A 14,331-nucleotide genomic window follows, 5' to 3' on the forward strand; every position below is an offset into this window, starting at 1 on the left:
TGGCTCAATATTAGGAAAACTGTTAGTATAATTAGTTAGTATAATTAATTATATCAATAACAAACCTATCAGAAATTATGATTATACCAATAGATGATGAAAAAGCTTTTGACAAATTCAGCACCCATTTCTACTAAAAACACTAGAAAGTGTAGGAATAAATGGATTGTTCCTTAGAATAATTAGCAGCATCTATCTGAAACTATCAAAAAGCATATATGCAATGGGGATAGGCTAGAGGCATTCCCAATAAGATCAGGGGTGAAACAAGGATGCTCACTATCATCACTACTATTCAATATTTGTATTAGAAATGTCAGCTTCAGCAATAAGAGAGGGAAAAGAAATTGAAGAAATTAGAATTGGGAAGGAAGAGACAAAAATTCTCATTCTTTACAGATGGCATGATAGTATACCTAGAGAATCCCAAAAAATCATCTAAAAACTGCTAGAGATAATTAGCAACTTTAGCATAGTCGCAGGATATAAAATAAACTCTCATAAATCCTAAACATTTCTATATATAACATGCAAGATTCAGCAGAAAGAGCTAGAAAGAGAAATTTCATTCAAAGTAACTCCAGACAATATAAAATACCTGGAAGTCTACCTGCCAAGGAAAACTCAGAAACTTTTTGACAACAATTACAAAATACTTCTCACACAAATAAAATCTGATTTAAATAACTGGGCAAATACCAACTGCCCATGGATAGGCCAAACTAATATAATAAACATGACAGTTCTACCAAAATTAAACTACTTGTTTAGTGCCCTACCAATCAAAATTCCAAAAAATTAATGAGTTAGAAAAAGTTGTAAGTAAATTCATATGAGAAATAAAAGTCAAGAGTTTCCAGGGATTTAATGAAAAAAAAGGGTAAAAGAAGGTGACTTAGCCCTATCAGATCTAAAATTACATTATAATGCATTAGTCATCAAAACTGTGTGGCTAAGAAACAGAATGGTGAATCAGTGGAACAGACTAGGTGCAATAGCAGGAAATGATTATAGTAATCTGCTGTTTGACAGACCCCAAAAGTTCAGCTATTGGGATAAAAACTCTCTTCCAAAAGACTGTTGAGAAAATTAGTACAGCAGAAACTTGGATTAGACCAAAACTTCATACCCTATACCAAGATAAGATCAAAATGGATACAGGATTTAGACATAAAAAAATATTCTAAACAAATTGACCAAGGAAGAGATGGAGAACATTAAAAACAAACTAGACAATCTTGATTACATTAAATTAAAAGGCTTTTGCACAAAGTCACTGTACCCAAGATCAAAATAAATGTAATAAAATGGGAAACAATTTTTACAAATAGTATTTCTAAAAAAGGATTCATTTCTAAAATATACAGAGAACTGAGTTAATTTTTTAAAGAAACAAGCCATTCCCCAATTGACAAATGGTCAAAAGATATGCAAAGATGATTTACAGATGAGGAAATCAAAGCAATCCATAGTCCTATGAAAAATTGCTCTAAATCACTACTTATTAGAGAAATTCAAATTAAAGCATCTCTGAGGTACCACCTCATACCTCTCATACTGGCCAGAAAGGACAATGATCAATGTTGGAAGGGATGTGAGAAATCTAGAACACTAATGCATTGTTGGTGGAACTGTGAACTCACCCAACCTTTCCAGAGAGCAGTTCGGAATTACACCCAAAAGGCAATAAAAATGTGTATACCATTTGATTCAGCAATATACCACTACTGGGTCTATACCCTGAAGAGATTATGAAAGAGGATAAAAACATTACTTGTACAAAAATATTCACAGCAGCCCTGTTTGTGGTGGCAAAGAATTGGAATTTAACTGAATGTCCATCAAATGGGGAATAGTTTAATAAACTGTGGTATATGTATGTGATGGAACACTATTGTTCTATTAGAAACCATGAGGGATGGGAATTCAAAGAAGTCTGAAAGGATTTGCATGAACTGATGCTGAGTGAGATGAACAGAACTAGAAGAAAATTGTACACCATAACAGCAACATGGGGGTGATGATCAACCTTAATGGACTTGCTCATTCAATCAGCGAAACAATCAGGCACAATTTTGGAGTATTGGCAATGGAGGATACCATCTGCATCCAGAGAAAGAATTGTGGCATTTGAATAAAGACCAAAGACTATTACCTTTAATTAAAAGAAAACTGTTATCTTACTATATAGTTTTGTTATCTCTTTTACTTTAGTTTTCTTCCTTTCTCAGGCCAGCCAATAAGTTTAAATTCTAATACATGAAGGGATAGCAAAACTGGGTCAAAATCATGAACTCAAAGTTTCCAAGATAACTGATCCTATTAGAATTATGAGTCAAATAGCCTAAGAAAATTTTGTGTTTGTGTGTGTGTGTGTGTGTGTGTGTGTGTGTGTGTGTGTCTCAGTATACCTGGGTTCAAAATATCAGGGTTCAAAATGCTATTTAAGATAAGATTGAGGGGGCAGCTAGGTGGCACGGTGGATAGAGCACTGGCCCCAGAGTCAGGAGTACCTGAGTTCAAATTCAGCCTCAGACACATAATGATTACCTAGCTGTGTGGCCTTGGGCAAGTCACATAAGCCCATTGCCTTGCAAAAAAACTAAAAAAAAAATAGATTGAAAATTCCAGAGTCTAGGAGACAGGAGACTCGTGTGTATTTGAGAGATTATTGTGCCTTACACATTGTAGAGCCTATGTCAAATTACTTGCCTTCTCAATGGGGAAGAGAGAGGGAGAAAAGGAATTTTGAACTCAAAATTTGAAAAAGAAGAATGTTAAAATTGTTTTTATATGTAATTGGGAAAAATAAAATATTAAATGAGATGATTATAATGCTTTTTATTATTATGTACTGTCTACTTATAAATTCTAGGCTGAGAGTAAAAGCAACTATATGCAGTAACAAAATATATTTATTTGCATCTGTGTATGCAACCACTCTGAGTATGTTGAGTGGTGAATTAGAGCTGTGTGCTACATTAATTTCAAAAAGGTAATGGTGGATCAGTGGGCAGCAGCTCAAGAACAAGGCAAATCCATAAACTGTATATCAAGTCAAAACTGAGGGGGAAAAAGTTGATGACTCTGAGAACAATAGAGAAGTTGGAACTTACTCAGCATTCAGTGACTCCATAATTACATACATAAGTGGGTAATTATAGCCAGTTATATATTTGGTCAAATGTTTAAGTCCTGAGTGTTTTTATGTCTTTTCATTAATCCTGTGTCAGTTTTCAATTTGAGCCATTTCTTTGCTTCCACTATGTGAAGAAGAGCATTTCATTGGTGTGAAATGAAAGACTTCTTTAGTATCTGGGTGTTCATGTCGATATGTGTACCTGTGTTTGTGTGTGAGTGTGTGTGTTTGTGTGTGTGTGTGTGTGTGTGTGTGTGTCTGTCTGTCTATCTGTCTAGCTCAAGGGCTGTTTAGTCACTGCTCAACTGGCAACCAAACCCACTCCAATCACTATTTTTTACTAGATATCTCATTTCCCCACAGTTCATGTCATAAGATCATGGAACCTCTCATCAGAGGATTTAGGCTGCCCATTCTTCCATTCCTTGGTTTATCTTCTCCCCAAATTCCTTAAAGTACCATTTATACTCATATTACCTTTGTCTCTAGTATACATATAAAAATCAACTACAATCCCCCCCCCCCCATTTGGCATTCAAAACCCTCTCCTCTTCAGTCTTTTTTACACCTTAGACACACACATATAACCCCCCTCCCCATCCCAATCAAGTGACAGTGGTCCCTTTGCTGTCCTATGAACATCCAGGCATTTTCTCTGACTGCCACCTTGCCTGGAATGCTCTCTTTCTTCATCTCTATCTTCTGGCTTTCTTCAAGTCCCAACTAAAATTTCATCTACAGGAAGCCTGTCCCATCCCTCTTAATTTTAGTGCCTTCCCTCTACTCACTATTGCCCATTTTTCATCCAATATGTAGCATATTTGTATGTTTTGGTTGCTTATTGTCTCCCTCTTTAGAATCTGATCTCCTAGAACAAATGATTTTGTCTCTTTGTATTCTTTTGTGTTTGAGCACAAGGTAGTAGGCTCATAACTAAACAGTTTCTTCTGAGATGGGGAAAGTAAAAAAAGGATATTCATTGAAGAGATAAGAAATAGATAAGCAACAAACTATTCCCATACAGAAAAAAAGATTTAAAAGCTTAAAAGACTCATAATGTATATGAATGGTTATCTTATCTGTGCTGATAAGGGTAATATTCAAAACTGTTTAGGACATAGATAGTTCTGGATACATTTTACATTTCCCCAAGTGGGAAAGATTTCCTCACTTAGCACAAGCCTCCTTCCTACTGTTCCTGTTCCAATCATTGTGACTGAAGTACCTGATTCAGTCATATCCCCCTTTCTGTCCATCCTGGCCATTTGTGCAGAGGATGCCCCTAGTTTTAACTTGCTCATGAGAAATGCTATCACCTGCAAGTCTCTCGGCTTTTGACTTCTTAAAGTATCCTGGTCTATAGAAAAGAAGACAGAAGAGGAAGCAGCCTTTACCCAAGCCTTGGCTTACTTAGGCAGGATATGTGCTTACAATGTCTGGTTGAATGGCCAGGAAGAGCATCCCCCATCTGACCTTTGATAAACCTTAGTTTGGGTTTTTTTTTGCTTTTTTTTAAGTTAGAAGGAAGAAGAGCAGACAGGGAGTAAGTTCCCTCGTTAGCATACTCATAGAATACTGGGTCAGTTGCCAGTCATGATTTCAAAAAAACACGTTAAGATTTATATGAAATAATGCAGAGTCAAGTGAGCAGAACCAGAAAAACAATTTCTATTACTGTGCCAATGTAATGAAAATAAAGTTTTGAGAACTTTTGCAAATTAATGAAGAATAAAATGTGCAGTATGAGAACAACTTATGTAAAAACAATAACAACACTATATTTAAAAAAAATTTTCATTGCTGTAAGCAATCAATACAATGATCATTCATGATTCCACAGGAATGAAAAGCGGTAAACAAGATAAAAAGATAGTAGATTTAGGACTCTGCAATGTCTCTAGTGCATACACATATACATACACACATAGGCAAATATAAATTCACACATATACACTTAATATTGCCATTGAAGAAATTTTTTGATTTATTGCATATTTTTACCAAAAAAAGATTTTCTTTATTTTTAATGTTCCATGAGTCAGAGAGAGAAAGAGAGAGAGAGAGAGAGAGAGAAATAGATTTCTGTTCATTTTTTTTAAACTAGAAAGAAACTGGAAGAAAGTACTACAAATGAGGATTATTGTATGTTTTTTCATATGAGGTCAATGTACTATTTTACTCTATTACAAGAGACCTCTTAAGAAGTTGAAGTACTAGGGGCAGCTAGGTGGCACAGTGGAAAAAGTACCAGCCCTGGAATCAGGAGTACCTGGGTTCAAATCCGGTCTCAGACACTTAATAATTACCTAGCTGTGTGGCCTTGGGCAAGCCACTTAACCCCAATTGCCTTGCAAAAACTAAAAAAAAAAAAAGGGAGTACTCTATAAGTGTTTGTAATATAAAAACAAAAGATATCAATTAAACTTTTTAAATTTTGTTTATTTAAGGCAATGGAGATTTAAGAATTTTTCAGCCATCAGCATATAATATAGTCTAGATTGTTTAAAAGTACACTCTTGTTTTCCTTATAAAAATTAGATTAAAAATGATCTTTCCTTTATAAGTGCCAGTGAACATTCTTATTTGTTACTTCAATATATATTCAAATGATAGTTTGGCAGTTCTACTAATGAAAATCAACTATTCAGTGATTTTTAAGGCATTTTGCAGTAATGCTAGAATCATTCATTCACTTTTAGTAGATGCTTAATCAATATTTATTGAATAAGTTAATGAAGGACTACTAGTTAAAAAGCTAATCAAGTTCTTTTGCATAGATGTCACATTCATTTTAGATTTTTTTTTCAAGGCAATGGGGTTAAATGGCTTGCCCAAGGCCACACAGCTAGGTAATTATTAAGTGTCTGAGGTCAGATTTGAACTCAGGTCCTCCTGCCTCCAGGGCTGGTGCTCTATCCACTGAGCCACCTAGCCACCCCCATGTCATGTTCATTTTAATTGTTCATCACTGAAAACAGAAGCAATCTAATAATAGATAGCAATGCACTTTATAGTATTGTTGAGCATTTTTTAATAGATGATAAAAACAAGAATACATTATTAACATTAACAGGGACAATCAGTGTCCTAATAAAAAAATATAAAATCGGAATAGTTAGGTGGTGCAATGGACAGAGCAGTGACCCTGGAGTCAGGAGAACCTGAGTTCAAATCCAGTTTCAGACACTTAATAACTGCCTAACTGTGTGACCTTGGGCAAGTCACTCAACCCTATTGCCTTAAATACATTTTTTAAAGTGTAAAATAGATTGATAAGAAGAATCTAATGTGTGTATATTTATCATATATATATGTATAGTCTGTATATGTGTAACCATGCTTAGTCATAGCTCTTTCTAAATAATAATAATAATAATAATAACAATAACAATAATAATAATAATAATAATAATAATTGGAATTCCCATAGTGGTTCAAGGTTTACCAAGGCTCTTTCTAACCCCCATTATTGCTATATTTCAAAGAAAGGTTGTTTCCTTCAAATAAAAGAACTGAATTTTACTTAACAGCAATGTTGGGGGGAAACAATTAAAGTGTGATTATTTTCAATGTTTTCCCTTAAAGTTTTTCCTATACTGAGATAAAATCATGAAATTATGCAGAATTTAACTGCTCAGGAAATTCTAAATCCTCTGTAAAAAAGAGGCAACAAAAAGCCACTGTTCCAATAAGAAAAAATATGACCACACCATATTTGAAACAACTAGAGTCACTGTCCTATAACAACATCTCAGTACCTAGAACCAAATATGGCCCATAGACTTCATCAGCACTAGATTGCTCATGGTAGCACATCAGATTCTTAACTTCAGTAAGTGCCATTCAGCTCCCACACTGAACATAATAGCTCTAAGATATTAATGAAAATACTAAATAAGAAATACAATTACATATATCTACATTGGAAAATTTTTTGTTTTGGAAACACGCATGACAATAATTGGACTTGAAATAAGTCAAAATCTTATCCCAATTAAAAAAAAAATCTATTTATGCCCCATTAACCAGCTAATTACCAAAAAAAGGGGGTATTTCCATTTTTAACAAGCAGTGTAAATGTGTTTGAGGTGTCACCAAAGCATTTTAATAAGAATAGGCTGGTTAATCTATATCAAGGGAATTTCATAAGGATTAAAGGAAATATTTTAACCAAAATATTTTAGCCAAATATTTTAACCAAAAGTCCAACTTTAACATTTGGCATAATTTTTCCCAAATATGACAATAAAATATGTATATGTATGTTTATATATGTATATGTGAGTATATAAATATTCAAAGCACTTACTCTCCAACTTCATGCAGGACAGGTGCTGGGCAGAGCATAGAGTCTGATTGCACACTTACTGGTTTTACACCTAGAAAATAAGGTATTGCTAAATTAATAAACAATATATAAAAATAAACAATAAACAATTTGATGTTATTTCTTTTTAAATTTTAATTTAATTATTTTATTTTATTTTTATTTTATTTATTAGTTATTATTTTTTATTCCAACTACATGAAAAGTTTTCGGCATTCACTTTTTTGTAAGGCTTTGAGTTCTACATTTTTCTCCCTCCTTTCTTTCCCTCCTTCCTCCCCTTAATAGTGAGCAATCTGATATAGGTTATATATATATATATAATAAGGACTAATAAGGAAATAAGTTATACATATATATATATATATGTATAACTTATTTCCTTATTAGTCACGTGGTGAAAAATGAATCTAAATGTAAGTAGTGTTAAATTTGTTGGAAAACAAATGTTCTAGCAGAAATATGGATAAAGTTCCTTTCTCTAAAAAAAGTTCATTTGGAAAAGGAAAAAAATAATAAAATAATAGGAAAATTGAAGTGAGGGAGGGGAGAGAAAGGAAGGGAGGGGAGAGAGAGAGAGAGAGAGAGAGAGAGAGAGAGAGAGAGAGAGAGAGAGAGAGAGAAAGAGAGAATGAGAACATATCATGTGTTTAATAAAAAGTTCTGGAAGTTCATTCATTTTTCTATTTCTATAGGAAAAAATTACATAATTCCTGATACTATGAAATAACATAAATTATATGTTCAATTTTAAAAGTTAGTTCAGTGCTCTCTATGAAGACATAATCTGATGATGAAATAGTGATAGGGAAAGAATGAAAATGGCCATAAGGGAAAAGATTGAATTTAAAATTTAGCTAAGATTTTTTAAAATTTCAAACAGCAATAAACTTTTCTTCCCTCCTATCTTCCCCCTTCCTATAAATCTATACTCTCTCCTGCATGGGCCTTCAACTTCCCTCAAGATGATCCTCTATCAATAATCTTCCTTTTCTCATGTATCTTTCCCCTCTCCCTTCATTGATACCTTTGGATTTATCTAAAAACACTGAAGTCTCCAAAAACCTAAAAAAGACCTTCTCTTGGCTAAACCACATAATCTGGTTCCTACTTCATCTCTCCTTTCACAAATTTCTTTTTTTTAAAAAAAGTTATATAACTTGTTTTCTCTATTTTCTTACTTTCTATTTTCAAGTTTCCTTCAATTGATCTTGAGTCCGTGTCATCATAGTAGATGCTTTTGGAATGTTGAATGAGTAAGAGATCATCAATCATGTCCTAATCAGAAAATACAAGGGCCTTTTCCCCCAGTCCTTATCTTTCTTTAGTTCTGATATGACTGACCATTCCCTGTTACACTGGCTTGACCTGTGAGAAAGTCTCTAACTCCTTTCTCTCTAGTCACTACTTTGTCTCCTTTGGAGACTTCTCAACATCTTCCTGGTCACCTCAGCTTACTTCCTTTCTCCTTATTCTCCCATCTAACCTCTCCATTCACTCAGAACATTTTAACTGCTTCATATTTGCAGATGGCTTACAAATTTATGATCTCAGTATTGAACTATTTCCTTACCTAGAAGTTCATATCAGTAGCTTCCTATAGGACATTTCAACTAAATAACCCACCAGTACTATCTATTGGTAACTGTTCCCCAAATCTCCTACCTTCTACCACATTTACCCAGGATACCACCATATGCCATTTGTAATCATAGGGCTACTTGACTTTTCCTATTTCTCATATCCAATCTTAGAGGTTACTAGTTGGTTCAGTGAATAGAATGCCAGATCTGGAGTCAGGAAGACCTAAATTCAGATTCATCCTCAGACACTTAATAACTGGGTGACCATGGGTAAATCAACCATCTTTACATATCTCAGCATCTTTGACTTTAAAATGGGGATAATGGAACCTAACTTCTCACAATTATCCTGAGGATTAAATGAGATAATATTAGTAAACTTTTCCTGAAACATTGCTTAATAAATTATTTCCTTCCTTTTCCCTTTTTCTTCTTTTTTCCTTTGTCCTTTCCTTCTTTTCTTCCATTCTCCCTCCTACTTTTACACATATGTATGTGTGTACATAACCCCTTATCTCCACTCATCACCCTTGTAAAAATCCTCATCACTTCTCACAATTACCACTTTAATAGTCACCTAATTCACCTCCCTGTCTCTTATCTTTGCTCAATCCTCCCCACAAGCTACCACCCTGAGATTTCAAAGCAAAGGTCTGAAAAACTCCCAGGGACTAGCATGGTGACCCACATCTTGCTTGAATTGAGGAGTTCCAAATTCAGGTAGACTAAATCAATCAGAGTCCTTCACCTAGGAAAGCCTCCAATAGTGGCACATCACCAGGTTGCCTAATGAAGGCCAGAATGGCCCAGATTACAAAAATGGAACAGGTTTAGGCTTCCAAGTCACTCACTATTGAGGGCAGGCCCATAAGTGGCCAATGCACTCCCAGCCTGGACAAGACAAGAACAGTCCTGATATGTTTTGATTTCAAGATAAAATTTTAAAAATATCTTGACAATTTTATATTTTAAAGCATCTTGACAATCTGCCAATTTTTCCAGACTTATTCCATATTAGTCTCTTTTACATAATCTGTGTTCCAGATAAACTAGCTAAATAATTATTCCCTGTCAATGACATTCATCTCTTATCTCTATGATTCAGTCCTTATTTCACAAATTCCTTAACTTTCCCAACATCTCAACTCCATACCCCAGATGCTGTTCCAAAATTCCTTTTTATTTAGCTCGAATGTGTCTTGTATTTAATTTTATGTGCAGATCCAACCTTCTTGAGGGCAGGAATTATTTTGATTTTGGCTTTGTGTCCTCAGTACTGGCATATAAAAGTTTACTTAAATGTTTTTGGATTGTTGAATGATTAAGGAGATAAAAAGTTTTCACAACATGATCCTTACATCATAGTTTTAAAAAAAGCATAAATCTGAATAATAAAGATAGAACTATTTACCTAACAGCCTTAAAAATTTTAAGGATGAAGGGATTATTTTCAGTGCAGTAGATCCAGGGAAGAAACACTTAGATGGCTCTATTTACAACCTCATTTATAATGTGTCTTTTTTAATGCTATACAAAGAATACTTTTCTCAACATTTCTTAAGTCCTATGAAAATACAGGAATTATACTATTCAATGTAACTTTAGGACTGATTCTTTGCAATGAAAACAATGATACTAAATGAAACAAGCATCAACTTTAATATTTTGGAGCTTTCACCAGCCACCAATTAGTACCACCAGGGAAACAGAAACATTCTATCTGGACATTTTCAAAATCCTGTGCCAGACAGCAAAACTAACCCAGCTGACAACTGAGTATAAACTTCCAGAGAGCAGAAGCCAGATATGGGAAAATGTTTGCAAGGGTCACAGACCCATAGAAGAAGTCATGTAAGTTTTTAAAAAGCAACTTAATTTAATTGAAACACCTTTTGAAATATACCTCTTTCAACTCTCCCCACCCCCTTGCTCTCTTTCACTCAATAAAAGAAAAAAGAAAAGTTAAAAGAAAGTATAGTAATCCTAAGGTCTTTTAAGTTCTCTCATTTAAGTATGGCAAAGCTACATTGTGCTTCTATACCTAAACATAAGTATATGAGCATTTTTTACAAGAAATTAAATCAAGGACTGGATTCTGCCAGAATCTTCCTTCTTTGATGTACATGAAATTCATTTGGAAAACAATGCCTCAGATTTTGCCATGCATTCAAATATATATGAGATGACTTCCAGTGATGATAAGGATGAAAATGACATGCATAATAAAATTATTTTAAAGTAATTCTTGTTTTATATATGTGTGTGTGTATTACATCAATCAATAAAAAACCAATAGATTAATCATCTTCCAGAGTCCAATTATTTTGCTAAAGCCTTAAAGATGCATATACAAAGAAAAAACATTCCCTAGTTACAAGGAGTTTACATTCTAACAAAAAGGCAAAAATATGTATCAGAATTCAAAGGAAAGAGCCTATTCAAAGCAGGTGGTATTAAATATATCTTAAAGGAAAATGACATTTTAGGAACCAAAAGAAGGAATGTATTCTCCAAACATGGGAGATGATCAGGAAAAAACCTGGAACTTTACTTTTATATTATATCATCGTGTATTTCCTTATATTATATATCACATGTATTATGTTGTTATGTCATATCACACTATATACTGCATTGTAGATAATTTAATTACTTTATATTATTTATATTTGTGTTTTAATATCAAATATGTCCCAATTAATATTCCATTTCTACAGAAAACCCTCCCCAATGCTTCTTCATCTTAATGCTTTCCTTCTATTAAATGTTTCCTATTTATCCTATATAAAGTTTGCTTCATATATTTATTTTCACGTTGTCTTCTACTCCTTGAGGGCAAAGACTTTTTTTTTGTATCCCTGGAACTTAGCAAAGTATCTGGGATACAGTAAGTAGGTCCTTAATAAATGTTTATGGATTAACGGGAGATGGAGTGCTATGTGTGGAGAATAGAGAAAAGTCTGGTTTAGAGAGATCATAGAGTATAGGAAGTAGAAGCCATATCTAATGAAGCTACAGGTTTGAGACTTGGAGGGGTAGGATGAGTGATTCAAGTTGCTATTGTCTGGAAAAGGTAGGGGATAGGATCAAGTATAGCTCAGAACCCAAAAGCAAAAAAAATAATAATAATAAACAGAATTTACTAATGCCTGCCCTTTGAAACCAGCTTTAAATATTTGAATCTTAAAATTAAAAAGTATGTTAAAGATCATGTCATTCAATGACTAATTGCAGGAACTGCTGCATTGGAGTCAATATTTTCCTTTTCCTTCATATGATGAAAAAATCCACATAGCATTTTTTTAATAAATGGAAAACCTTTTTGTGATATTTTATCCTGCTAGTATAGAAGTAATTCTAGAATCATGGTTATACTTACTCAAGGTATATGTTTCATTGACAATAAAGGTACAGGAAGCACTGCTTTCACTTCTGCCCACTGAGAACCCTCTTCCTCTCAGCACAATTTGAAACTCCTCTAAAAATAAAATGATAATAACATTTACTTTAATATTTGTGTTTATAAATGTCTCATTCAATCCTCACAATAGCCTTGAGAGGCAGGTACTATTACTGTTTCCATTTTACAGTTAAGGAATTGAGGCAAATTAAAACAGTCTAACAACTTGCCCAAAATCACCAAGCTAGTAAGCGTTTGAGGCTTAATTTGAATTCAGGTCTTACTAACTCCAGACCGAGGACTGCATCCACTGTACTACATAACTGTCCCCAGATTATTAGAAGTATCAAAATAGATCTACTCCTATACCAAGAAAACTTTCATTACCAGTGAAAAAGCCAATAATGACACTGTGTTTTAAAATGCAAATATTTTATTAAATATGGAGAGAAAGTGACTTGGGGATCTTGACAAAAGAATCCAAGATCTGGCAAATTAGGCAGTGAGTACTAGTTCAATGATCAGCTAGACTTCTGTCTAGCTGCCCACAAATCAACCTATACACAAATAAGCTTATTACCAGTTGAGCCACAGATAGATACTTCTTTCCCTTAAAGTAACTCTGAAAATAATCAACTAACTTTTAAAAAGGCTGCCAAAAATATCTGTTGAGGAACTGCCTATATCCAGTGAAATTACAACTTGATGAACTACTTAAAAGTATCTGTCAAGTTTTGACTGATTAATAATGTTTGTCCTTCATTCTAGACATCAGCAAAGTGACACAATTACAAGTACATGAATTATATTTGAGTGAGGGGGTTCCTCCAGAGCCAGCTGGGTCCAGTGAATCAGGATGACTGTGGAGATGGTCCTGGATTTGAGGCAATCAGGGTTAAGGGATTTGTTTAAGATCACACAGCTATTAAGTCATATGTCTGGGGTTGAATTCAAGCTGACCCCAAGACCAGTGCTCTACCCACTATGTCACCTAGCTCTTCACTGGTTAATAGAACTGAAATGAAATTATCAAAACATAAACTATTTGCCAGAGAGGAAATAAATTTCTCTAAGGCCCCTTCTAAACAATGGCATCTGTGATTCATATAATGATTCAGTTTGGAATGATTTTTTTTTTTGGTGGAGCAATGGAGTTAAAGGATGTGCCCAAAATCATATAATTACTCCATATCAAGTGTCTGAGGTAAGGTTTGAATTCAAGTCCTCCAGATTCAAGATCCAGTGTCCAGACCTTGGACAAGTCATTAAACTGTTTTAATTTGCCTCAGTTTCCTTAACTGTAAAATAGAGACAGTAATAGTACCTGCCTCTCAAGTCTATTGTGAAGATTGAATAAGATATTTGTAACACCAACTTTGCAATGATTTTTGCTAATCTACATTAATTTATTCAATCATTTAGAGCAAGTTCTATATATTTTTCCTTTTTTGTCATGGACCCCTTTGGCAATCTGGTGAATCCTGTCTCAGAATGTATTTAAATGTGCAAAATAAAACATATCAAATTAAATAGGAAATTCATTAGATGGAAACATGGTTATGTTTTAAAATATCAATTTCATGGAAAGCAAGTTAAGAATCTCTGCTTCAGAGAACTAATAACACTTCCTGCTAGACTGGAAGCAGTGAGGGAGTATAAGAGGCAATAGTGGCCAGAGGACTAGGAGTTCCAAAGACTTGGTTTTGAGTCTTTCCAAGAAATGTATTAGTGACTCAAACAGCTCTTTAAGACCATAATTTACAGGTGAACTGACCATTTGCACCATTTGCAATCAAAGTATATCCCCTGTGCAAAGTGTCCAAAACCCCATCAGCTTCTAGCCACTATCAGTTATCTATCCAAAAAGATATGAGTCCTTTAC

The 14,331-nt window shown here is 34.0% G+C and overlaps 1 protein-coding gene across 1 annotated transcript in view; it reads right to left on the reverse strand.

The window, feature by feature from the left end:
- ANTXR2 (ANTXR cell adhesion molecule 2) overlaps nucleotides 1–14,331 on the reverse strand; it is a 209,561-nt gene that overhangs the window by 138,070 nt on the left and 57,160 nt on the right. The window contains exons 9-10 of the mRNA XM_074228566.1: nucleotides 12,429–12,527; nucleotides 7,449–7,518 (exon numbers count right to left, since the gene is read on the reverse strand). Of these exons, the coding sequence (XP_074084667.1) occupies nucleotides 7,449–7,518; nucleotides 12,429–12,527 (169 nt within the window). The remainder of the gene's footprint in view (nucleotides 1–7,448; nucleotides 7,519–12,428; nucleotides 12,528–14,331) is intronic.

The sequence above is a fragment of the Macrotis lagotis genome, chromosome 3, assembly GCF_037893015.1.
Source record: "Macrotis lagotis isolate mMagLag1 chromosome 3, bilby.v1.9.chrom.fasta, whole genome shotgun sequence".
Taxonomy (NCBI): Eukaryota; Metazoa; Chordata; class Mammalia; order Peramelemorphia; family Peramelidae; genus Macrotis; species Macrotis lagotis.